The 25893-nt window shown below is 38.8% G+C and overlaps 1 protein-coding gene across 3 annotated transcripts in view; it reads left to right on the forward strand.

Moving 5' to 3' along the window:
- Rab11fip2 (RAB11 family interacting protein 2) overlaps positions 1–24285 on the forward strand; it is a 39779-nt gene extending 15494 nt beyond the window's left edge. Inside the window, exons 4-6 of one of the 3 annotated variants that reach the window (XM_052182478.1) lie at positions 14089–14134; positions 20091–20298; positions 20925–24285. In XM_052182478.1, coding sequence (XP_052038438.1) covers positions 14089–14134; positions 20091–20298; positions 20925–20995 — 325 coding nt within the window. In that variant the 3' untranslated portion in view covers positions 20996–24285. Of the gene's footprint in view, positions 1–8736; positions 8849–14088; positions 14135–20090; positions 20299–20924 lie in introns of those variants that run through there. The other 2 variants (XM_052182487.1, XM_052182495.1) reach the window with 2 other exon arrangements.
- The last annotated feature ends 1608 nt before the right edge of the window (positions 24286–25893 follow it).

Below are 25893 nucleotides of genomic sequence, written 5' to 3' on the forward strand. Positions count from 1 at the left end.
TATAAGATGAGAGATTAAGATACAAAGAGATTGTGTAGGAGAGAAAAGGAAGAAAACACACCACAAACCCACAAAAACTACTGTAGGCTAATAAACTGATGTGAAAATTTCTCAATTTACAGCACTTGACAGGTGCTAAAAGAAAAGCATCTTTAATTTTAATGTGTTGTTAGGACCTCTTTAGAGAGACTGTACAAGTTATTAACAAGGTCCTCCGAGACAGGAGACGGGTAATTAACAAGACCTATGGAGATATAGTTTAGGTAATTAACGAGCTCTTAAGCACTGGACACAGGATAACACGTGGTGAGTCTGATAGTTAAAGAGAGCAGGTCGTAACGATATGACCAAATGCAAGATAGAGCCTGTAAGTCCTCTGGAGCTTTCCAAGAGGAAAGTGTTACGATTATATTCCAATGATCCAAGCATGCTAACTTTTATAAGTGGCTACATAAACTTTTGGGTTTAAGGTAATATTTGAGAGAATTATTTGTTTGTAAACAGGAAGAAGAAGAGCTTGTGGATGTAGGTGGATGGTGTTTGCTGATGTGGGTTCTGAGCTGTGTAGTTAGAGGAAAATTCTTAAGAAGGACAAACTATGCCTCAGGTACTTTAAACACCACTGGTGAAGTGTGCTTTTCATTTGTGGCCTCTTGTCTAAAACTGCCTATTCTAGATCATCTTGTTCCTCTGTTGACTTTAAAATGGCAGGCTTTTGGCCATAGAGGAGACTGCATTGGGGACATCCTAGCCAGGGTTCTTCATTCAATTCTCTGCCACTTTCATATTTGAGAGCTGCCATTCCCAGTTGCAAACACTTGGTCTGGTTATTTCCTGTGTAACTTTGATGTTACTATCTGTAGTTTTGATTCAGAAGACTCCCAGTCAAGCATTTTCTTACAATCATGTTGTATTCTGGTAGGAATGTCCAACTAGTAGCCACAGGACCCATAGGCTGAGGACAACAGTGAGTGTGGCTCAACATAAAACCATAAAGGTAAAAGCTCTTGAGCTGTTTCTAAAGGACTATGTGGTTTTTAAGCATGGCCTTAGTAGATGACTTTGATTCTCAGTTTGAAAAGCTTGAACCTGCAAAGGTCAAAATCTAATGAGTTTCTAACATTGCATGACCTGTCTCAATATGACTCCTGCAGGCCATCAAGCTGAATTTCAACTCTGGAATCACTTTCATTATTTCTTTTCAGTATTTTCTATATGAGAGAGAGAGAGCGGTGTTTTAAGTGAGAATACATCTCATCAGCTAAGATACTTTAGTCTTTGGTTGATGACCTTATTTGGGAGAAGTTCAGGTGGTGAGGCCTTACTGGAGTAAGTATGTAACTGGGGGCAGGATTTCAAAGCTTAAAGCCTCACCCTACTCCATTTCACTTTCTCTGCTTTGTGCTAGTGGTTGAGATGTGAGCTTATAGCTTCCCATTGCTGCTGCTGCTGCTGCTGTGGTGACTTGCTGTCTCACTGCAAAGGTGAATGTACTTGGGCTTTCAGAGCATTTTAAGGTGTGTAGTGCCATGATGTGTCTCTGATAGCTTATATAACAGTAGGATGTCCAGGGTTTTTCTTTAATTTTGAAATGAATGTGATAAGAAACAGTAAAAATGGCTTACTAGTTAGGAGCACTGGCTGGTCTTAAAGAGGAAGAATTCTTTAAGGAAAATTGCTGTATGAACAGGTACAGTCAAGTCATCTGGGGTATAGCTTCACTATAGAATATTTGAGTAGTCTGTGGAAAGTGCTGGGATTCATTCTCTAGCATGACCCTAAAATATTAGAAGGCTGAGTATTTTGGTCTCTGCCTGTAACTCTGGTACTGAGACAGGAGCCTAACCCACACTATAGTCTAGGAGCTAACATGAAGTGCCTGTGGGGGGAAAATGGGAGGGGGGTATCTGAGGCTGGGGATGAGTAGTTAGTTATAACTAGGATAACCAGTTAGTTAGGCTGTGAATATGAGCTGCTTTGGTGCTGTTTGTTTGATGATGAGGGTGGGGAGAGGGGAGCACCTTTTGAGAAACACTTCAGTGTATTTATTCATCAGCCTTTGAGTGAGACAGTGGCCAAGGACTGGAAAAAGGAGAAAAGGAACATGTTTAATGATGTCTCCCAAGTGTGTGTGTGTGCATACACATAGAAGCCAAAGTCATGATGTGTGTGTGCATGTGTGTGCATGTACATGCATGTGTATGTGTGTGTGTGCACACGCACATGCTGAAGGTCAACACTGGGTAGCTACCTCAGTCTCTCTTTACTTTTATTTTTGAGACAAGATCTCTTACTGAACCTAGAGCTCACCATTTGGCTAGACTGGCTTGCAGTCAGGTTCCGGGGATCTATCTCTGCTCCCAAGTGCTGGGTTCACAGGTGCACATCCTGAGCTCTTTCATCTTCTATGGGTGTGCTGGGGATCAGAACTCAGGCCCTCATGCTTTTATGACAAGTACTTTACCACCTGAACTGTCTCCCTGGGCCATGTACATCATTAAGATACATTCTTAAATTTGACAAGATATAGCAATTTTTTGAAATTGTTTTGTTTTGTAGAACAATGTTAGGTCTGTGGTTCAGATTTAATGTGTTAGTTTTGATGGAGAGGTTTTAGTTTTAGGTTTTTGTTGTTATTGTTGTTTTCATTTTTTAATCATGAGATGGTGTTTCCATGTCTATTTAAGGTTTTGTTTTCAAGAACAGGGACTATGTGTTTTTAATCAAATCTAGCAAGCTAGTATGAACACAGTAACAGTTCTTACAAATTTATTTTCTAACACTTGATTACTCAGACTTCTTGAACATAGAATGCAAATTTCAGTAACTTTAACGATTTGTGCATTTAAAGTGTTTTCATCTTATCATTATAATGATGATACACATAGACATGTTCTGGCGTTTCCAGAGTTTGCTCTTCTAAAACTCCTGTAAGTGTGTCATTGTGGGAATAACCTTGCTTCTTACTCCTATAGCTCTCTTTGGTTTTTGTGCAGACCTCCTTTCCAGGCCTCTGGGTTTTGTACCTAGGACATTTCTAGCTGGGCTGTCTGGCCCCATCACTTGATATTGCTCTCACTTTATTGATGGTAAAGCTCTTCCTTTTGAATTGAAGCAGTGTATTTATGTATTATGTATTCATGGTAGTAACTACTGTAGACAGACTGTCAAAATATCCAATGGTGACATATAAAATAAACCAAACAAAACCTGTTACTGTATTCATTTAACCCATTTCTAGAAAAATTATGGTCTGAACATTTGACATAGGTGTCCTTGAACCTACTGTTTAGTGATGAATTATATCAATGTTATTATATAATTATTAATAAATGTTTATTGTATGTTGAATGTCTTAATGTTTTATGCTTGTATATACTTGCTTTACATTTGGAAATCTTTCTGATGAAAGAACTAATACCATTTAAATAGCCATTGCTTGAACACGCTTGGTCTTCTTAAAGTGTCCATCATCAGATTTTTTTGTATGGTTTCTCAAGCATGTGTAAAGCTTCAGTAAGGCTAGGAGTGGAGGTTTGAGGGTATGATTTACACAGTGCCAAAGCCCTAGCTCTCCAACATTGGGATGGGACCTGAAATAAATGACCTGTTGTCAAGACAGAATAGTGTATGCTCTATAGAAGTACCAGAAGTTTACCATGCAAAGGTAAACAAAGGAGAAATTTAGTATACTGAAACTGGGGAAATGTTTTCTGAAGGCAAATGTCTCTGTCCTTGAGTTTGACCACTGAACATAGACTTTACAAGTTTGGAAATGTGTTCATAAAACCCCCATTTTAGTAAATAGTAATTAAGATCATATAGGAAATGGTTAGAGAGCCATATATGGTGGTATACACCTGATATTCTGGCACTCAAGAAGCTGAGGCACAAAGATGAATTCAAGGTCAGCCTGCTGCCAAATGAGACCTTGTCTCAAAAACAGCAAAACAGATAAAGCAAATAGAAGGGTTATTTAATAGGTTTCAAAGGAATAATTTCCAAAGAGTGGTTTTATACTATTAAAATTATTAGTTGTTTATTAAAAGCTGAGGGATCACACCATTTCTTTTCTATCTAGAGTTAGGGAGGTGTACTCCATCTATCACTCTCTGCCTGGTAGGTTTCTGAGGAAGTATGCCTGCTACTGTAGGCACCCACCTAATAGGTACCCTGCAGCAGCTTAGCATTAGGCATAATGAACACTTTGTTAGGGAGCTTGGTCTAAGAAGAAGGTATCTAGCCAGTCATGTATTTTGTTTATCAGAGACATACAAATGTGGTTTTCTATATTGTTTCTTCTTTCTTAATCTTCAGAGAAATGAACTGTCTAAAAATATGAAAAATAAAAATCATACTGAACATGATTTATGTTTGATTCAGGTTATACTTGACTATCAGTGAAGGGTTTCACAATGTACTATGAATATAGAATGTTTTAAAGGAAATATGGGATGGGTACAAGTTAAGAATTATAATTCAGGTTTGTGTTTACATCTTCAGTAAAAAGCTTTTGGGCCTTGCACATTAGCCTTTCACTGTCAAATAGGGTAACCTTATTGTACAAGATTAACGTGGTACACAAAGTGCTGAGGGCAGTACTGGACTCATAATCCAGAAATGGTCACTCTGCCTATGATCTTACCTCACAGATCTATAGAACTCTTAACAGCAGTGCTAACCAGGTCAGATAGAGGTAGACTATACTCCCTGCTTGAAAGATATATTAGAGTTTATTAAAAAAAAAGCAGCTGCAGCTGTCATAATAAGTATAAAGGATGTTTATTGAGATTTTGCAACATTCCAGAGTCCCTTTGGAAAGAATTTCTGCCTTAGAAAATCCATGGCAGCACCAGTGTGCCCTGTCACTTAGATCTGAAGTATGAGGTACTGCTCACTGTTTAAGGACCCTCCATCTACTAGTGTGACAGAAATTACACGTTTTATGTTCTTCCATTGTTGTGTGTTTAGAATTAATAAACATTTCCCATTGAACAGAAAAAAAAGTATCAAATGAGAAATTGAATGTGAAATGTGCTTTTTTATGGGCATTTTACAGGAATCATCCAAGTCTTAAATGTCATCCCTGTAGGCCTGCTTCGTTAGACTATCAGACAGTGCCACAGGGCAGAGTTCCATAAGAAAGGTGCTTTTTTTCACACTTGATGGTGAAGATTCTTACTTGGTTCATCACTTGGTTATGATGGTTCTCTCTTCATTGCTACTGAGAGACAAAGGCTACATAAAAGGCAGAGTCTGTATGTAAGGCAGGTTGATTCAAAAAATGTGGAATTGTCCTAATAATGCACGGTGCAGTTGGAAAGTGCTATTGAAAAGAAAAACTACAGGTTAGATGAGGCCTCGTGCTATACACGTAAAATCTCAGCATTCGAGAGACAGAAGTCAGAGGATCATGAGTTTGAGGCCATCTGGAGCTGCATAGCAAGCCCTTGTATCAAATCAACAACAGAATGTGCAGGAGTTTAAATGAGCAGAATTAGTTAGTCTGGAGATAATGGAAAGGGGGATTTAACAGCCTCAGAGGAGGGCTGTATGAAAAGGGATAGGGAAGGGCCTTGATGAGGGGGAAACTCATTAAAGGCTCTCAGGGACCTGATGTGTCTAAAACTATCAGTGGTTAGAAGTGGGATGGGCCTGGTTTACTGGGAACTTGCTATGTCATAGTCTGATTTTAGCACTTAGTTCTCTAGAGAGTGAGTATTTGTCAGGACAGGAATGAAATGCTCAAATCTCATTTAGGAAAACTCAGGAAATTGCCACCTGGGCCTGAGTAGGAAGCAATACAGGTACTCAAAGATACCAGTAAGGCCATATTTCAAGTGAAATACTAGATTCTGGGGGGAAAAAAGCAGAACAAAAAAGCATTGTGTGGTGTAGAGTAATTTTCAGTATAAAACTTATAGAAGCTCAAAAGTGTCAAAGTTATTGTAGCATAAGAAACTTAGATGTTAGCATTGGTTTTAGTGGCTGTCTTTAGACTTATGGGAACCAGTGTTTTAACTGTTTTCGAAATGAAGAAACATTTAGAAAAAGCCCACCAAGGGCTGGAGACTGGCTCAGTGATTAAGAACACTAGCTGCTCTTCCAGAGGACTCAGGTTCAATTCCTAACAACCACATGGCAGCTCAACCGTCTGTAATCCAGTTCTATGTGAGTTAATACCCTTGCACAGATAAATATGCAGGCAAAATACCAATACATATAAAATAAAAGCAGAGGAAAAAGCTGAGCAGGATAGAATAATGTATGGTCTATAGTGAGAGTGTTCATACATCTATGGGGCAAAGAGTGTATTTCCATAGGAAACTATGTTATCTTCAAACAGATATGAATTTCTCTATAACCCTGCTGAGGCAAATTTGATCACTGTGCATGCCTTGGGGTTGGTTTTGTTTGTTTGTTTTTTTGTTTTGTTTTGTTTTGTTTTTCAGCCTGGGCACTTAGCATATAGAACTCCCCTATAGAAGTTCCCCTTAGCATATAGAAGCTCCCACAACTGTGCTTCTGCAGAGTTAGCAAAGAAGCCTCTGGGTTTGTCACTAAGAAAGGGGCTCTGAGAATTCACTACTTTGTACAACCCTTGCTTGAAGGCTTTGCAGGGATGACTGGAGCTTTGAGTGCTTGTGGGCCAGTACCCTCCTTGCAGACTGTTCTTGAACACTTGAAGACTTCCTAGAAACCAGGGACTACCATGGCTTCTCTCAGATGGGGCTTGTCTCAGCTACAGCCACAAATTTTGTCTTCGCAGAGTGGTGCGAGACACCATTAGCCTTTTTAATCTGGTTTAGAGGGTGGTAGGATGCCTCTTTCTCCCCCTCAGGAGTTCAGGTTCTCTTCAGACCTCCCCAGAGGGGGCAGGCAGGTTAGGGAGGCTGGGCTGCCCTTGATCTTATAGGCAGATGGAGATAGTGCTAGTACTGGTCTAGTGAGAGGATTGCTGGTACCTTGCTTTCATGACTCCTTCCTAATTCCCTGTTTTCTGAATCAAAGGGACTACCTTCCCTCCCTCAGCCACTACTAACTGTGGATGTGTGGCACTAGCAGTCATAGGCCAAGGTTTCCTCAGAGTACAAAGATAAGCAATGCAGTTTCCCCAGTGACAGAAGAGTCTTCTTACATCAAGAGAGGCATGATAGAAATCATGGAGTAAACTGCCTGAATTTTAAGTTCATCTTGACATGTCAGGGAAGTTGTGTGTGTGTGTGTGTGTGTGTGTGTGTGTGTTGCTGGATTTATTCTTCTCATGTATTAAGGGTACTTAAGAGAAACTGTTTGAGAGGCTTAGCTTTAAAGGAGTGGGGTTTGGCATCCACGGGGCTTATATATGGAAATCAGCGAGTTGTTGGACTGTCTTTAACTTGTTACTTTTCTTCTGTAGGAGAAAGTAATTAGTTAATAAACTTGATTGAATATTAAGTCTCAGAGCATGCCTTTCTTGGTTGATATCCATAAGTCCTTGTGTTCTAACCCTTTCTCCGGCAGCAGCTAGTATTCATTATAGAAAAACTGCACGTCTAAATTTACTGTCCATGACCTTTGCTGTCACTGACCACGTTTTTTAATTGTCTTGCCTCTGAGATCTCTTAAAAGATACCCCATGAGAATATTAATAAGCAAATTGCTGTTAATCCCCACAGACACTTCTGCATTAGTTCTGTTTTGTCACCAGGGTGTTTAGTGTGCCCAGTCCCAGGGGAGAGCATGTAGTACCGCAGGCTGCTCTGTCATTAATCTGACTTAGTCCTTTGTTACTTGCTTTTTTCCTAAAAAGAAATAAAGAAAGAATGAAAGCAAGCAAGCAAGCAAGCAAGCAAACAAGCAAGTTATTTCATCTTGTCTTCTCAGCTTTATTTGCCTGTGTAACAAGCATATTTATAATTGAATTGTATTTACTGAAGAAATATCTTTGGCTATGTCAATTAAAAATGTTTCGTTGTGCTTTGAGAAGAGGATTATTAACGATTTTTTAGAACAACTTTAGTGTGTAACCTCTCTGGAACATGAAATAAGAAGCACAGGGGAGTTCCTGTTTTTATGACTTAACAGAGGGTTCTTTAATTAGTTTGTACTATGGTCAGATAGCTAAAGTGATGGCAGGCTGTGTGCTCATACGCCAGCCTTGAGTTAATTTTATTGGCAGTCCATTAGTTTGAAACTTATTTCAATTCTTATGGGTAGTTTGTGTTAGTTTACTTCTCTATTGCTGTGATAGAGACCATAGCCAAAAACAATTTGAAGAGGAAAGTATTTATTTTGGCTTACAGCTTATGGTCCCTCATGAAGGGAAGACTGGGTAGGAACTCAAAGTAGGAACCTGGAAGCAGGAACTTATACAGAGCCACGAAGAATGCTGTTTACTGACTTGCTTCCCTGTAGCTTTGTCAGCCTGCTGTCTTGTATTCTCTAGGACCGCCTGCCTATAGGGCAGTACCACCTACAGTGGGTGGCGCCATCCCACTCTCCCAAAATGATCATTTATCAAGAAGAGGTCTCATAGGTTTGCCTATAGGCCTCTCTGATAGAGGCATTTTCTCATTTGAAGTTCCCTCTTCTCAAATGACTCTAGCTTGTATCAAACCAACCAGGATCATAGCTGTATATGCTGGAATATCTCTTTCTATCTTAAAAAGGAACTGAAAACAATCTACTAGTGTCCTCTTAGATATGAATATAAGTAATGTTTGCAATTTAGGAATGGGTTTTCTCTGTTCCCAGGAACATTCAGTCAACCATCCTGGCTCTCACAAATTATTATCAAGCACTAAGTAGCAAGTCATTCAGCAATCATGTTTAATGGTTCTGCCATGCTGTGGATGCTGTGACAGAGGTAAGGCTGGAAAGGTTAATGAGACATGATTTCTTCAAGTGGCTTCCAGCAAAGAGGCATAGGAATCTCTGGATCGAGGCTAGACTCAGAGAAAATAGCTGCCTAGAAGATGGTTGGTAGAAAAGGTAAAGGTGATGAGTTTGGGTGCATTCACCTTGTAGTGCAGGTAGGATTCTTGATCTGAATATGTAGCCAGACAACTTGTAAGACCAGTATTCTGGAAGGTAAAGAAATTGTGGTTGGAGAGGAAAGATTTCAGTCATTCATCCATGATATGGTGACAGCTAAAGTATCAAGAGAAGTGAAGCCATCAAAGTGAAGTAGAGAAAGGTCTTGCTGCCGTCTTAGGAAATAGCTGCATTCCCCCATACAAGCACAAAAAGAGGAAGGCAGCAATGAAAGGAGCATTGGAGATGCAGGAATTAGGCTTGCATGCTATACAGAAAACAGCCTCAAAAAGGCAGAGTAGCCTTGGTGAAATGGAAGGGAAGGTTGGAAAAGTGAGGCAGTTGTCCTGGTAAAAGGAGTTTGTCATCAAAGAAGTAGTGATAGGGTGTGGGGATTAGAGCGTGGATGGGTTAAGTTCCTTCTGCGTGAGGGCTGGTGTCCTTATTCTACTCTCTAGGATATACCAGGCCAGTGTTGCAAAGGGAGAGTTTCTCTCTTACTGTCATGTGTTACAAATTTAATGATGCATAACAGCCTCTTGTAGCGCCTCCTCCCACCTGCCCTTGCCACTGAGGGAAGCTCAGGTCCCTAGAGCCTTCTCCATTTGCTTAAAGGACAAGATCAATAGGATGCTGACCTTGGAAAGTAATTACTGTCAGAAGTTCTTCTTTGATGGTTTAGAGTTACACTTGCTTCCTTTACATAGTAAGGTACTGGCCAATGTTTGAGGAAACTGCTCCCTCTCTCTGCCAGGTGGCACATCTCTGAACTTTGTCAATTATTTGGATTCACATATTAAAGGAAAATGCATCAAGCTGTAGGCTAAAGTGACTTTGCCTTTTGAGCAGTGATGGTGTTTAAAAAGAGAGTAGGAGGTATAAAACTTGACTTTGAATGGTTTGGAAAGGGTAGCAGCCCTTGCAGTGATAGCCTCCTGCTTGGAAGGCTTCATCCTGAAGCCTAGAGGTTGAATAGTTTCCTCTGGTTGTAATAGACATTGGTTCTCAGGTGTTCTGTTGTCTTGACATTTTAAGCTTAACAGTCTGAATAGGTCTTCCCCTGTCTTAGAGCTTTCTGCTCCAAAGAATGTGCTTGCTCAAAAAAGAAAAAACATTTTGAGCATGGCTGGAAGCCCAGGTTATCACTGTAGCAACTGGGCCCATCACTTCCTAGAGACAGGCTTATTTTAGTACCTATAGACAGACTAGTATAACACAGGTTTCAGTTTCTACTCAATTATTTCTTTACTCGCTACTCTAACCTTAAGATAAATTAATAAATGATATATGAAAGTTTATGATTTCTAGAAAAATAATACTTAAAATGCACAATAGTTTACATTTCAAGTTTACTTACACACATTTTTCACAATTTTTAAATGAATTCGCAAATAAAAAATACTAATGCTTTTACCTGAAAACTTGACTATGATAAGATTAAGACATTTTATCTATTTAAAATATGTTTAAGCATATACATTAAAATACTTATCTGTTCAAAAATTACTTTAGAATCCTGTGTCTCTATCAAACTTCCTCAGGTCTTTTTCTAAGAATAAACATAAATTCGGAAATGTAGTTGTACTGGCTCCCTCTTCACCATGAGCATTTATTTTCTACCTGACTAAAAACATCAGCCCCTAACTTGTCAGCAGCTCAGCTGAGCAGTCAAATTGTATTATTCAATATCTTGTCTGACATGAGGACACCAGTCCAAAGAAAGAGATATCACAAATTGGTGCCACACTTCAATAAATAGAGACATTTTATTTTGCACCACACTAATTCAATCCAGTTCAGTTAACTCTTTTTCCCCCATGTAAGGACAGAGGAAAAGGGGCAGCCATGAATGACTGAGTTGGTCATGTGTTTGACATGTCAGTGTGTATATACAAAGCAGACCATAATGGAGGGTTCAGCCTTTGGCTCTCAGACAATACCAGTGTGAGTTCCTCACTTAGCACATGTGCAGAGTCGGGACCTGAGCTCACAGGCAAACTTACACCCATGCACATCCTCAGGTACAGAGAAGGAAGGGGCTGGGCTGCTGTCTGAGTGCCCTGCCCTGCCCTGCCCTGCCCAGCCCTGGCAGTGAAGAGAATCCCAAGTTTTATTTTACCTTCCTGAGCAAAACTTACTCCACACTGCATAGTACTTTGTGATCTTGAAAAAAAAAATATTTGACCCAAATATGTTCCTTAAAAATCCTTCTGATAGTATAATACCCATGCTTCTGTCATTTCTCAGTTCAACAATTTCTGTCTGACACGGGCTGCAGAGTGGATATAGTCATGATATTTTATTCCTGGTGGTGGACAGAATAGATCAAAACCCCAAATGTGGAATGTTCATAGCTTATTGAGAGGAGACCAATGTTGTTGGGAAACATGCTTGTTGATAAGGTCTGAGGTTCTTGAGTTTGTCCCAAGAAGCCTTCAGGGCATCTTAGCCTGCATGTTGTGCTCCAAAGTCCTGACTGATGCCACACTCTCCCTAGTGTTTACAGAGCTGTCCTCTGGACAGCCAAGCTTCTCTGTCTTTCATGGAATCTCAAGTACAACTTTTGCCAGGAAAAAGGCCTTCTTCAGTCAATTCTGTGAGCGAGCATGACTTTCATACACTTTTGCTAAGAATTTTGGGATACCCTACCTCTCTATCTTGTGCATGAGGCTTTATTCCGTAATGAAATGAAGTTGCCCAGTTAATCCAGAGTGCTTATCCTGGGTCTCCAATGTTACATTCAGCACTCAAAAGATTTGTCAAGAGGAAACAGGCACAGGGCTGGAGTCTCAGGACAGATCTCAGAGCCAGATTCTACCAGTCAGCAGAGGAAGAATTTATTACTGTTATAATGTTACCTAACATCCCTTATATTTAAAATGAAGTTATGGAAGATAGAAGAGACTGGAGGCCCCAGGGAGCTTAGAAGTTTGGTGGGGTTAGGGGTAGGAGGTGGGGACATCCTCATAGAGACAGGGCATAGAGGAGATATGGGATGTGGATCAGTCGAAGGGTGGACCAGGAGGAGAATAAAATCTGGAGTTTAACATACATACATACATACATACATACATACATACATACATACATATAAATTTTAAAAACATATACAAAAAGAAAAAGAAAAAGGAAAAAGCTTTAAAAGAGTGCAGATTCCATACCTCAATTGACTTGAGATTGTGCATGGGGCAGGCTCTTCCTGCTGTTTGTTTTCTGTGTTACTCCATTCATTTTCCCTCTCCACAGCAGGCCTGTTTAGGAAATGCTTTTGACATTATGGTTTTGCAGATTAAGGAACCAAGATGTAGTCAAAGTGGCTTGTTAAAGGTCACGAAGTAGCAGGTACAGGGGTAGAGCACAGTGCGAATTCATCTCCCCCAGCTGCAGCACCCTCCACTCCTTCTCTGTTCTTGAGCACTTTGATGTTCTGTCACACCTGCATGTAAACCATGTCACACATCGGAATATCCACCAGGGGAGATGGGTGTAGTAGAGTGTGTTGCTTATCAGAAAACATGTCATGAGGCCATCCATGAAGCCAGGGGACATGACTGTCTCTCATTGGCCCTTTCATTGCACTGGCTTGGATTGAGATCTGGAGAAAGTAGAAATCATCAGCAATTGGTGCCACAGTAGAACACTGCAATTACGGGGCTACAGGTGCAGGGGTACAGGGGTGCAGGGGTGCAGGGGTGAAGGTACAAGGCAACTCTAATGATGGCCTTTGGGACTTTGTTCTTACCATTTTGTCTCTTGTCAGGGTTTTGAGGCATGGCTGGTTCTCTGACACTGATGTAGGACCTTGCAGAACACCATGCAGATGGTGTACATGGATAGGGAAATGTGGCAGCTACATAAGCCTACAGTGCTATACTGTAGGTCTCAGCACATGTCTCATGCTTGACTGCCTAGTAACCCAGCCCCACAGCAATATTAAACTGTTTCCACAGACTCTCCTCCTGGAGAAGGTCCACAGCCAGTGCTTGTAATCTGGCTGTGAAAACCTGAGTGTACCCTGGCTGCATAGCCCCTTCTCCTGATGTGAGGCCCTACATGTATTGTGCCTTTTAGGGTTTGCACTGTGAGATATGATGTGTACCTGCAACCAGGGCTGTGTTTCATAAAAAGATTTTCAGTGTCTGCAATTTCTTTCACATGGATAAGATTTTAAAAGTGAGTTCCTTAAGTCTTAGGAGTCTATTTTTTTATGTAGTATGCAGACAATGGAAAAATATGTCTGATAGTTAAGTCTTCTTTTTAATGTGTATATGTGGCATAAAAAGACTCCTGGGACATTAATCTGCTTCGTATCTGTTCTGAGGATAAGTGCCTTAAATGCTGGGTGGGATTTGCAGTGGAGCAGCAGTGATGAAACATTTACTCATCCGATGGCTTTGAAGTTGAGCTTCTCTGGGGTGGCTGTAGTCTCCTTCCTAATGGGCATGTTTTAAAGTAGAAAGTGGCTGTGGCACTCTGTGGTGATGCCTGCAAATGGACAGTTTGAAAGCTAGCTACTTAGAAATCACATTAATGACAGAAATTCTTTCTGCTGTTACTGTGGACTCATTCTCATTGACAGGGTAAGGTTTCAAAGTTAATTTTTCCAATACACTTGATATTTTAAACAAAGGGTGCCTGATTTATCTTACTCTATAACCTTTCCAAACATGAATTTTCTTAACTTTTCACAGTAATATATCAAAAGGGTTAAGGTATGTTAAGGTATGAATACACACACACACACACACACACACGATGAGTATATTATAAGAACTTTAATGAAGTATCTTACTGGTAAAGTCACTATGCTTAAAGATATTTAGAAACTGTGTATTTAAGATTTATGGTTCCTTGATTCTGAATACTGGAGGATTTTCTTTAAGGGCTTAAACCTTCAAATGCTTTAAGGATGTTGAATATATACTGTTTTGCTTCTACTTCTTGACTTTCACTTACCTAAGTTAGGACTTTAGACAGACATGTTGCAGTGTGGCTTGAAATGTTTCTATTTTTCTGTTTCTTACCATCTAGACTGTGCCAAGTTTAACCTTTATTTTATGCTTTATTACTTAGTTTTCATATGAATCCAACAAGCAGTGAAGACCTCAGGAAAATTCCGGTAAGTTACCAAGTGGTTACATGATCACCAGAGAGCAAGCCTGGCTTCACTCTAGCATATATTCCCCTCATGCCTCTGTCTCCTGAAACAGCTCAATGGCAGAAACAACATTGGTCAGTGTGGTGGTTTGGGGAGAAAGAAGAAAGTGAAATTGAGACTTTGCCTCTACTACACAAATGAGTGTGACTTCTGTATGTGTTCGGAGATAGCCCAAGTCAACATAGTTATAACTGAATGTCTATCTAGGATATACATGTTTGTTTATAACTTGTGTCCTTAATGTGAAAGCCATATGTCAGACTCAACATTGTAGTTATGAAAGTAGCTAACATTTGTTGTTGGGACAGGGATTGAATAAAACTGCTTGCTAATATTCATTAGGAAAGCAGCATGGTAAGAGACCAGAGTTTTTCAGGAAAGACTTTGGAAAGACAAAAGCCTCAGGATATCTATCTTCCAAGTCAGACCCAAACCAGATCTTTACCAGGATTGGCAGCAGTCAGCTAGCTAAAAGCATGTGTGTAGTTTGCAAGAATTGCTGAGATAGCTTAATTCTGTTTCATTGTTACCTGAAGTTCAGGATTGTATAGGAGTATTCAGTTACATCTGAGTCCTCTTAAATTTGTTGACCTGGAGAATAAATCACTTTATAAAAATACAGGCAGATGTTCTTGGGGGAAAAGTACTTTCTCACTGAATAACAGAAAGAGGCTAGTGGCTGCTGTTTCAACAATCTACCCCTAATATGTGTGATCCAGATGTACTTAAATTTTTTTCTAGCAATTATATATCATAGTTTCTAGAATATGTTTGTCTAAAAGAAGTCAAAGTGGAGTTATAGTCTATCTTATAAACCATTTTAAGTGCAGTTGTCTGTCTAAAGAAGTGTAGAAGACTCAGTGGATGCACAGGACTTTAGATAATGCTTTTGCTGTTCTATGTAAATGATTTCTAAGTTTTGATGTTTTGTAAGTATTTGTCTTTATAATGTGGCAGTCTCAAAGCAATGTCAGACTATATGAAGTCAGCGTTTGATCAGATAGTGAAATGAATTCTACCAGCTGTTACTTAATCTCAAACAAAATGCAACATCAAAAATTGATTTAATATGTAGCTATTGTTTATTAGGTAACCTTAATTACAATTTCCGTGTGCTTGTAGATGTACTTTTCCAAATCTTATAATTTATCAGTGTTAAAACATCCTTAGAAATCTTTAAAGAAATAAAATGTGAAAATTGTTTTAGTTCAAGGATTTAAAGGTGATAACAGAATCCTTGATGTGTGATTGTTTTTCTCTGGTATCTAACTATTCTAAATGACAGTTAAAAGATTACTAGGTGTTGCTAATATACTGCAAGATACAATTAAGAAGAGAAAGAGTCCTTACAGACGAGTTTTCAGAAGAAGTTATTTGAACAATTTTTATGTTGAAGATTACAAGATGTTTGAAGTAATTTACATGAAGTTCTCCAGTAATAGACATCCAGCAAGTTATTTTCTCTCCTTCTGGAGGGAGTATTGTGTAATTAGGTTTGTATGTCGGCTTTGCTGGTGCCAACACCTGTCTGTGGAGGCGCGGTGTTTAGGCAGGAGCAGTAGCCAGTTGAAAGGGCAGTGTGAGCTCTTTAAGGCCTAATTAAGAACTGAAAGGGAGATGAAGAGAGGAAGACAAAGGATGTGAAAGTAGCTGAGATGATGTTCCCAGAGCAGAGTCCTCATTACACCATAATGAGATGATCTGAGAACGCCAGCCTTCATCTCCTCCCTCTCTCCTCCAGTTGCCTTGGATGTCAGTTAGGACCCCACCAATATTTGGTTACCAGGGTAACCTTTCTTTAAATCTTCAGTTATTTTGAGTCTTGATAATTTGCTTTTGTCTGAATTTAAATATTGTAATAATGTGTGTGTGTGTGTGTGTGTGTGTGTGTGTGTGTGTGTGTGTGTGTGTATTTCCTAGTTTAAAAAGCTAGATTGTATGTAAGGTAAAAAAAAAATAGCTAATACATCTGAGAATCTTCCACATGAGTCTTATTATTTAAAATTCTGGTTTAAAACTTCATAGAGGACTGTTCCTCTCTTACCCAGTCCTCCATCTTTGTGTCTATATAAGGGACTTTACTTTTAGCAGATGCAAGGTAGAAAAGAAGGATTAGTTGTGAAAGAAAAGAGACAGGAAATTTTTGTATTACATTTCAAAACAGGAAAACATCCTTAAAATGTGTCCTGTCTATGAAGTATGGGGACAAAACATTGAATTTATGGCAGCCCATCGTAGGCTGTATATGTTCTCTGTTCTGAGGTTGGAGTTTTCAGTTTTCCATGAATACACCTTTTGAAAAACAATTTTTGTATTTCCTTGAGAGTTTCCCTCTTTAAACAAACTAATGTTTTATAACCAGGAAACATTTTAACATCATTTATATTAGTTAATATGAATTTTATTATTTCCTTTGACGTTATAAATGTGTGTGAGAGTACAGTAATATGATGGCTTAAGAATTATATACCTAAAATTAGAAAATTTGTTTAAATGGTTCTCAAAAATTAAGTAAAATCTGGAGCCAAGTCTGAGCTGTGTTAATTATTTTTATTTTTTCCCAGAGTATACATAGTTTATGGTACATGTGTCTTTAAGATGTTCAGCTATTTGACATTCAGCCTGATTGATTCCTGCCTCATTCTTATACAGTATTACTTATGCTAAAGTACAAAGGTTAGCTTATTTATGACAGATTAAAAACTCTCTATAGTTTATCTTTACTATGGAAAAATGCATAATACAATGTATATTTTATGAGACTATTAATTTATAATATAACTCTGTTCAGAAATCTGATGCTGAATTTTGGGTAAAATTTCCACCTATAAAGAAGATAGAACTTTACTAAGAATAGAAATGTATTTCTAGGAAGAAGGCTGGGGTGAGAAAGGTAAAGAATATGTTGTATATTGTTCATTTTGGCTGTAAAGTATTAGAACAGTATTCCAAAATATTAGGTAATCTTGAAAGATTGAGATGATTGCTATGGTGTCATTTAGACTACTATGTCATAATGGAATTTTTTGGGCATGTTAAACATTAAAATATTAGCTACATTAACCAATGTGATTGATACAGTATTAACCATGTAAGTGATTTTTAAATGTATGCCAACTTATAATTTGATATTTGAAAAATCATTGCATGTGCATATAATTTGATTAAAATTAGAGAGTCTGAACAAATGCTATTATATTAAGTTCATTAAAAAAATAAAAGCAGACAACCTGTAAGTAACATAACCCATTTAGTTAACTTTCATGACCTCCATGATTCTTAGATTTTTTTCCAGTAAATATTTTGTTAGGAAAGTGAAATCACATAGTTGGACTTTATTATTTTAAAAATGCAGTTCAGAAGAAAAAATCAGTCAATAGGTAACAGGATTGAAAGGGTGGGAGGTTGTGTCTCATCAGAAAAGCTATTTGACATTCAGCCTGATTCCTGCCTCATTCTTATACAGTATTACTTATGCTAAAGTACAAAGGTTAGCTTATTTATGACAGATTAAAAACTCTCTATAGTTTATCTTTACTATGGAAAAATGCATAATACAATGTATATTTTATGAGACTATTAATTTATAATATAACTCTTAATAACCAGTGACCAATGCATTGTTTTATAGGCTTAACTGACCCAAGCCTATAAAGGAGTCAGAACTTAGCTCTAAAATTGTCCATATAGGGTTAAGAGCAACATTTGAAATGTTGGTGCACAAATAATTTAATTCGGAAATTTTCAACTTTTCCTATTTACTAATTGAAAAAACTGGGTTGTTTAAAGTATATCTCACAGAATTTAAATTCACTTTCTTAAATATTGTGTTTATTCAGTTAAAGTAAGCTTATGATAAACTTCAAAATCAAGTAAAGGATTTGATTTTCTTTTTTGAGGTCTTGGGAAGCATTTTTTAAAAATATGGTACCATTTTAAATTAACATTTATTAAATGTTTTAAAATAAATCCTTTGTGTGTTGTCATTGTGGCATTATAGAGGCTATTAAGATTTTTAAAGCATCCAAACTGGTATTTTCAGTATTTAAGTAGCTCTGGAAGTAACCTCTGCTCTCCCAAGTAATATTATCCCTAGTTGTCAGATTAGTTTCCTAGAACATTGCCTCGAAGATACTTTTGCTTAAAGAAAAGCTAAGATGTGATTCGCTTCTGCTTAGAAACCTTCAGTGGTTTATTTTCCTTAGGACAAGGCTACAAAACCTCAAAGATGACCCTGCCTATTCTTGATGGTGCAGTAGGAGTCACAGAGCCTCTTCTCTCAGACTTGTTTTCTGGTCATGCCTCCCTGGCCTGTGACAGGCCACTGGACCATGAGCCCTGGTTTGCTAATTGTCACCCCACTGCCAGTTTTTGCCTGGAGATTGTGAAACCTGTTGCAAGCTGTTGCAAACTCTGAAGCCTGGGGTATGGGAGACAGTTTTCAGCCTAAAGTTTCTACATCCAGGAGGAAGGGATATTGAAGGGACTGGGGTGTCACTCTAGTTTCTGCCCTGGGGTCTGGCAATAGGAGCATATGGTAAAGATCTAGATATACAACACAGTCAAAGTAGATACAGAGGATGGGAGAGACATAAAATTTCTATGGGAACAAGAGTCTTTCTGCATTCCTCTGGCCTCACTAATCCTCTGTTGGACAGATGAACCAGGTTCTTTAATATTTCAGATAATTTTTCTTAAAGCAAAATGAAAGTGTTTGACAAGAAGTGATGCAAATCATCCTAAATTGTTGGGTTTAGGGATAGAACTGTGTTTTAAAGGCATAAGATAAGCTATTTTGTATCTAGACAGAACCAGAAAAGGGGAAATCATTTGAAATGTAAATAAAACATATATCGAATAAAATTAAAAAAAAAGAAAGAAATCTAAATCTTAGGACATTGAAATCTAGGGAAATATTAATGGCCCATCTTCATTGTCACAAGGTGTTTTCTTTAGATTTCACTGTCACAACACTGTTAGAATCAAACAGTAGAAGCAAGATCCTCTTCTGGTTGCATTTATACCTTTGTTTGGTTTTATTTAACTACATGAATATCATTAGCTCGGTAAATAAGTCAGATGAGAGGACATGTAGCTATCCTGACCATAAGTATTAGTGTGGCTGTAGCTGAGCTCTGAGCTTCCTGATAACAGGGCAAAAAGGGAAACAACATCAAACAAAGGACATTATTTATGAGAAGTGAAAACATCCATTACTCAGGAAGACTCAGCTCACCATGTGGTCATCTAAGGCAGAAGCCTTACCTGTGAATGGTGCTCCTTGGTTTAGCTCCAGGAACCTTTCATCATTTGTCTGCAAGTTAGAGAATCAGCCTTGCATTTCTGTTTCTCATAGCCATTGTCAATAAAAGTGCAGATGGAAGTGTGAGTCCACATTTAGAGGAAGCAGTTCTGTGAGGACAGTGTCCATATATGCACTTTTCTATAGCTTCTTGGCAGTCCTTTGACTAGATTCCTACAGGTGTTTAGTTTTAATCTATTTTCATTATATTGACTAACTTGTGGTTTGGAATTGTAGAGCATGTCTTATCCAGTCCACTCTAGTATGCTGGGAGTGGAACCCAGGGCCTTCTGCATGCTAAGCAAGTGCTCTGCCACTAAGTCCTACCCCCAGCATTCATGCTGTGGTTAAGGTCTCACTGATACAGACAGTTTCTGGCTCTAGGGAGTTGTTCCAATGTAAGAAGGAGTTTCAGGTACAGTTTGAATAAGGCTTTTGATCTGCCCATCTTCCTTCCTGCTAGGGACTGAGCAGCACCCAGGATCTGTCACCCTGATTCTAGCTACAACTAGAGAGAAACTTTATCAGCTTCAACAAAACCAAAAGGTGAAATTCTGAGTATTAATGTATGTGTCTGTGTCCTACCTGCTAAAGCAAGTCTGCATCTCATTCCAGGACAATAATCCTTTCGATGCCACGGCTGGGTACCGGAGTCTGACCTATGAAGAGGTGCTGCAGGAGCTGGTGAAGCACAAAGAACTCCTTCGGAGGAAGGACACCCACATCCGGGAGCTAGAGGACTACATTGACAACCTCCTTGTCAGGGTGATGGAAGAGACACCCAGCATCCTGCGAGTGCCCTATGAGCCATCCAGGAAAGCTGGCAAGTTCACCAATAGCTAGTGGGAGTGAAGAGGACTGTTTATGGGGGGCAGGGGAGGAGAGAGAGAGAGAGAGAGAGAGAGAGAGAGAGAGAGAGAGAGAGAGAGAGAGAGAGAGAGAGAGAGAGAGAGCACAGGTACTGGGAAAGACCACATAGTCAGGCTTCATCTCCCCCCCTCTGTCACTGGGAACAGTTTCAGCCCAACTGAAAATGAGCCATGCCTTGATGACTGAGCAGTTCTCTGGCATCACTTGGGTGCTGGTGCTGGACCCCTGTCTGCCATAGGCCTGGAACTATCTTCAGCAGCCCATGAGTTATTCCTCAGGAATAGATTCCATGAAGCAGAGTCGATACTGTTGTTGGATTCTCAGAAGTCAGTCTGTAGACATACTCAGTGTCAGGAACACTGCTCATTATAAACAGACACACAGTGTCAGGAACACTGCTCATTATAAACACTATGGGAAAAAAAGTTCCTCACACATGACTATGTATGTTCGCGTGTTTCTGTATATAAAGTACATGCATATACCTCATATACACATGTGTTTTTAAGACATTTAAAAACAAGTGGTTGCCTCTAAGGTTAGGATATCAATCTCATAGTTTAAAATGTGCTTTTGCAGTATACACCCAGGACCACTTGTCACCAGGGCCACCCCACCTCTGTGGAGAAGCTACTTCAACCCACTCCTGATTCTCTGAACCCTGATTTTTGAAGGGATTCACTACATCCAGCTCCAGCTATCCCTGACCACTGTCCCCAAAAATGATGATCTCAAGTCTCTTTTCAAGGAATAACAAAGTTTAGATCTCTTTATTCTTTTCATAGAAGCATGGATTTGTTTAGCCAGTGTTTGAGCTTACGGGAAGTATAAGCAGAGATTGGGTAGTACTGTTTTGTAGTACAGTTTGTTCTACTGTGCATCACGAGCAAAGACAACTGTGCAAAGATATATCTGAAAATGAGCTGGGGGATGGGAGTGATTGTCTGTTGCCTGATAACCCAAGGCAATAGCAAGTTCTAGGAATGAAAGTTGGGCTTGGTTTCAATTTCATCATTAATAGAACAGATGGTTGCCTTTGTGCCCTGAACCAAAGACTCATCACAACTGTAGGTGTTGAGAGCAGGACTCTACCAACATACATCATGAGGCAACCCACGTCCACCTTTGAGGATTGATGTCACACACTATGGGGTCTTTGTTTAAGCCTGCCTCCCTAGAATGGTAGTTTTCTGTGAATTAGCTTTCTGTATTTGTATAAAATTATTCTAAAATTTAAAGTGAAAAGCAATGAGATAAGGATTTTGCAGATCTTCTGCTGGTATTTCAACCTTTCAGATCTAAACACTCTGAAGCAGACAGTCTTTCTGAATTGAGGATGTGAAGACTGGCTGCATATAGAGGAGGCTGGGGCCAGGCGCATTCCGCCGTCCTGTAGTGAGGTGCATTTTCCTGATTACTATCTCTAGTAAGATTTCACTGAAAGTAAAGTGAAAGCAGAGATTGTAGTTTTACTGATTTTCATATTTTTTAGTCACAAAATCCCTTGTTATCTATATTTTCTGAGTTTCTGTGGTTTTCTAGAAAACATGGGTTTTGAAGTGAATTTTCCCCCACATACGAACTTAAGTGCTTTTCTAAAAATCAAAATTGAGGAGGAAAAATGGATTTTTACAATCAGTTTTTCTTCCATTTAATTAATTGAAGTGATTCTGTAATAAACTTCAAAGTCTGAGGTAGATTTGATTTTTCCATGTGAGATCTTGGTAAATATTATTTTTAAATGGTGCCATTTAAAATTAACATTTATTAGATGTTATCAAATTCTTAGTATATTTTGATCATGGCATTGCTAAGACTCTACAACTTTTTAAAGCACCCAAATCCATGTATTCAGTATTGTGACAGTTGTCTGCAGGTACAATAACATGTGTTAGCCAAGTGTGTCCTTTCTAGAGTCTCAGTCTCGTAGAGATCTGAGCTGTCTGTTGCATTTGACCTTCAGAATAAGTTTCCCATAAATATCATCTGAAAAGCATGGTTCAAATGCCTTTGTTCCTTTTTATGAGAAGTAAGTCAAAAGGCACAGTTTTGCCTCCATTAGAATCTGTATACTTGGATTCAACAGCCCTTGCTGACTGGCCAGGCTGAATAGGTATTTGCTTCTCAGAATCTGAAGTGAAGCTTTGTCCAAATGCAGTCTGTTAGGCAGTGAGATTTATCTGATACACAATTGTTGTTGCTAAATAAAAGCAAAAGTCTTGAGACAAATGAAAAGTCTGTATTTACATTCTGGAAAATTTATTCTAGTGGTAAGAGTTTCACTCATAAAGTTAATGTTATCATTAGTCAACATAACAAACTTATGTTGTTAAGTAAAACAAATTCCAGAGAACATAGCATGTAGCAGTCTCTAAGCACATGTGCAAGCTGGGCCCTGTAGAAAGAAGGCCGGAAAGACACTTGCTTTGTCTTCCAAGTGGAACACAGAGTATTCCAGTGATTTATTTTTTTATTAACTTAGAGGTGAAAATAAAAATGTATATTTCAGTAAACAGTGCATGCACAATAGATTTTTAAGAACATCTTATTTCTGATTTTAGCCTAAAAATACATACTCAATACATACACTTCTACCAACAAGACTTTTTAAAATCACAGAATCAAGCCTGATTTAATTTAACACACTTCTGTTATATAATTAAACTATTTCTTAAAACAACAATAACAACAACAACAGTATTTTACAAGCAGTCTCTTATTAGTTCTAAACAGTATTACCACACGGCCTGCCTCTGGGATGTGGCATTCCTTAACACCAAGGTCATTGCTTAGAGTTGTATATAAGGTACCATGTAACCCACTCATGGTAAGTGTTGGAAGCATTGCCTTTTGCTGCTCTGTTCTGCATTGACCCCAGTTTTGCCCTCCTCCCATGAATGTAGTATTATTCATAGATTATACATAACTACATGTATTGCTTTTGGCAGTAAATCAAGTTCTAGTTGTAATTTTCCAGCTGTGAAAATGTTGCCTTGTATTTAAAAGGGTTTCATGAGTGGAAACCTAAGTAAATAGACTCATTAGTGACAGACCTGCTTCTTCATGTCCCCCTTCCCATCTCCCACTCCCTGCATCCTGCTACCCACCCTGATGTGAGTGCTTATTCTTAACAAGGAGAATCTTTAAAAATGAGAAATAAAAAAGACCTGCTATCTCTATGTATCTATAGTAACTTTTACACTAAGCTTTTGTTTTCCCCTAAAAAAAAGAGCAGCTTACCCTGGATTAGAAAAGCAGGTTGGAACTCCTTGCTGTCTGTGCCATCGTCTGTCTCTAGGTAGGTGTCACTCCTGGGTGAAGTGTGAGCATGCCCAGTCATGTGATCTCTTCTCAGAGGGAAGGATACACTGCAAGCTTGTGGTGCTATTGGAGAGGGTCTGTCAGCACATACCGAAAGCCCCCATTTTCACAGATTTATAACTTTAATAATCCAGATGCTGTCCTTGGAGGTATTTAATATGCAATAGGTAGCACCTTTACTAATTAATCTGCATATGAAGGGCTTCCTGATGTATTTAATAAGATGTGTAGAAGCTCTTCAAGCATTAAACTGAAGTTGACGTTTTATTTCATTTACTTTTCTCTGTCAAAAAATATCAACCACTTATAATGGAATTGAAGCCTGTTACCTAAAAGTATTTGGGCCTTTTAATTTCTGAAGCTTCTAGATTGTTTGTATTGTGAGGTACAAAAAAAATGCTGCAGATCTAGAAATGTATGTTCTTAGCAAGTGTTTGAATGATGCAAGTATTATTTATAATTGAAGAGTCTATCCCTATGTTCTTAAGTAAATGCTTAGTAACTCATACATTTTTGCAGGTACAAAAGTATATAAACATTGTATAATGTGACAGTTGTATAATTTATGTAATCTGATGCATGAGTCAGAATTTTTATATATGATAATTGATTTGTTATAGTTGATTAAAGTGTTTAAACTTAATCCAGTCATCAGAATTTCTTATTGTAGATAAAGCTGTTTCCATCGTGCATTTCTATAGATGTCTTTATTGTCTCTTGATAATAAGACAGATTGTGTTGGAGCATGTGTTCAAAAGGGCTCTATACATGCCTTGTAGAGAATATGGCTCTTAAAAGTCATGCAGAAGTGAAGTATCTTTTCTGTTAATTTTGTGTGTGTGTGTGTGTGTGTGTGTGTGTGTGTGTGTGTAAAGGAGAGACTGAGAGAGCACATGCGCATGTGTATAGGCCTTTCCCTTCTCTCCCGAGGGGCATGCTAAGATTACAGACCCTTATATTACTATATCCAGCTTTTACATAGGATCTGGGGATCAGACTCAGGCTATCAGACTTATATAACAATCCTTTTGATCCTTGAGACATCTACTCAGCCTCAGAAAAGTTCCTAAGAACTTATGGCCAAGCTTTCTTCAGCACTTGTGGAGATGCATATGCCCTGAGACTTGATCCCAGAGGACCAGGATCTAAAATGAGTTGGAAAATGCTTTGTGAGTGCTGGCATTCAGGCTGAGGCCATGGAAAGAGCTTTCTTCTGTGTCACTTCACTCTTCACAACTCAGGCAAAAAGGACACAAGGTTCTGGAGGAAATTATAATTAAGGAAGAGTAAGATGGGGTTGACAAACACCTGGAGTTTCTAACTACTTGCCTTCCACTTATGACTAAGGCCACATATGTCCATAGCCCTCACCATGACCATCCAAACACATACCTGTTCATCTGTGGTACCATCTGAGAGAGACTGGTTTCATACCTGTGACTGCACTTCTGTGTCTGAACATGCAGATGGCAGTACATCCAGTACTGCTGTTGCTATAGAACCTAGAGTCCAGACTCTGAGATGTAGTCCATATTATTCTGGGATGTCAGTCAGCCCCTCTATAGAGCTTTCATTACAGAGCCGCATATCCTCCTACCTTCTAATGGTTCTTGGTTTTGCAGGGTCTTTAACCTGCCCCTTCCCTTGTAGAGTGTGTCCTCTCTAGTCTGTTTTCCTGCTAGCTAGCTAACCCTAGCTTAGTCTTACTCTCCATCTGCAGAGACAAAGGCATTCGAGGGCAGTTTGGGAGCCAAAAGCCAAGGGGCAGGAAGGTGGCCATTTGTCAGGATACTTCCTATCCCAGAAATATATTTGTTCACATGGGCTTATAATTCAAATGCCTCACATTTATACTTTTCTCAAATAATCTTGCATAAAAAATGTTCACACTTTTATCTTTCTGCAGATATGCAGTTGCTTACAATTAATTATTTGGGTTCCAAGGTGCTTAATTTTCTCATACTACTAATGCACTAAAATTTCATGTCTAAGTGTCCTTTGCTTTTATCACTTGTTAGTCCCACCACATGCCAGAATTCATGGCAGAAAAGAAGATCACAGATTTCTTAAGGGTTTTCAACTCTGACGTGTGGTAGTCAAATTCAAGATAATGTCTGGTAAATACTATCAATACCAAAATTGGTGATTCTTTTTTAGAAAGCATAACAAAGATTGGGCTGCTGTCATTTTACTCAGATTCTTCCTTATTCTTGTTACTGTAGGAAAC

This window comes from Apodemus sylvaticus, chromosome 1 (genome assembly GCF_947179515.1).
Source record: "Apodemus sylvaticus chromosome 1, mApoSyl1.1, whole genome shotgun sequence".
In the NCBI taxonomy this organism is placed as follows: Eukaryota; Metazoa; Chordata; class Mammalia; order Rodentia; family Muridae; genus Apodemus; species Apodemus sylvaticus.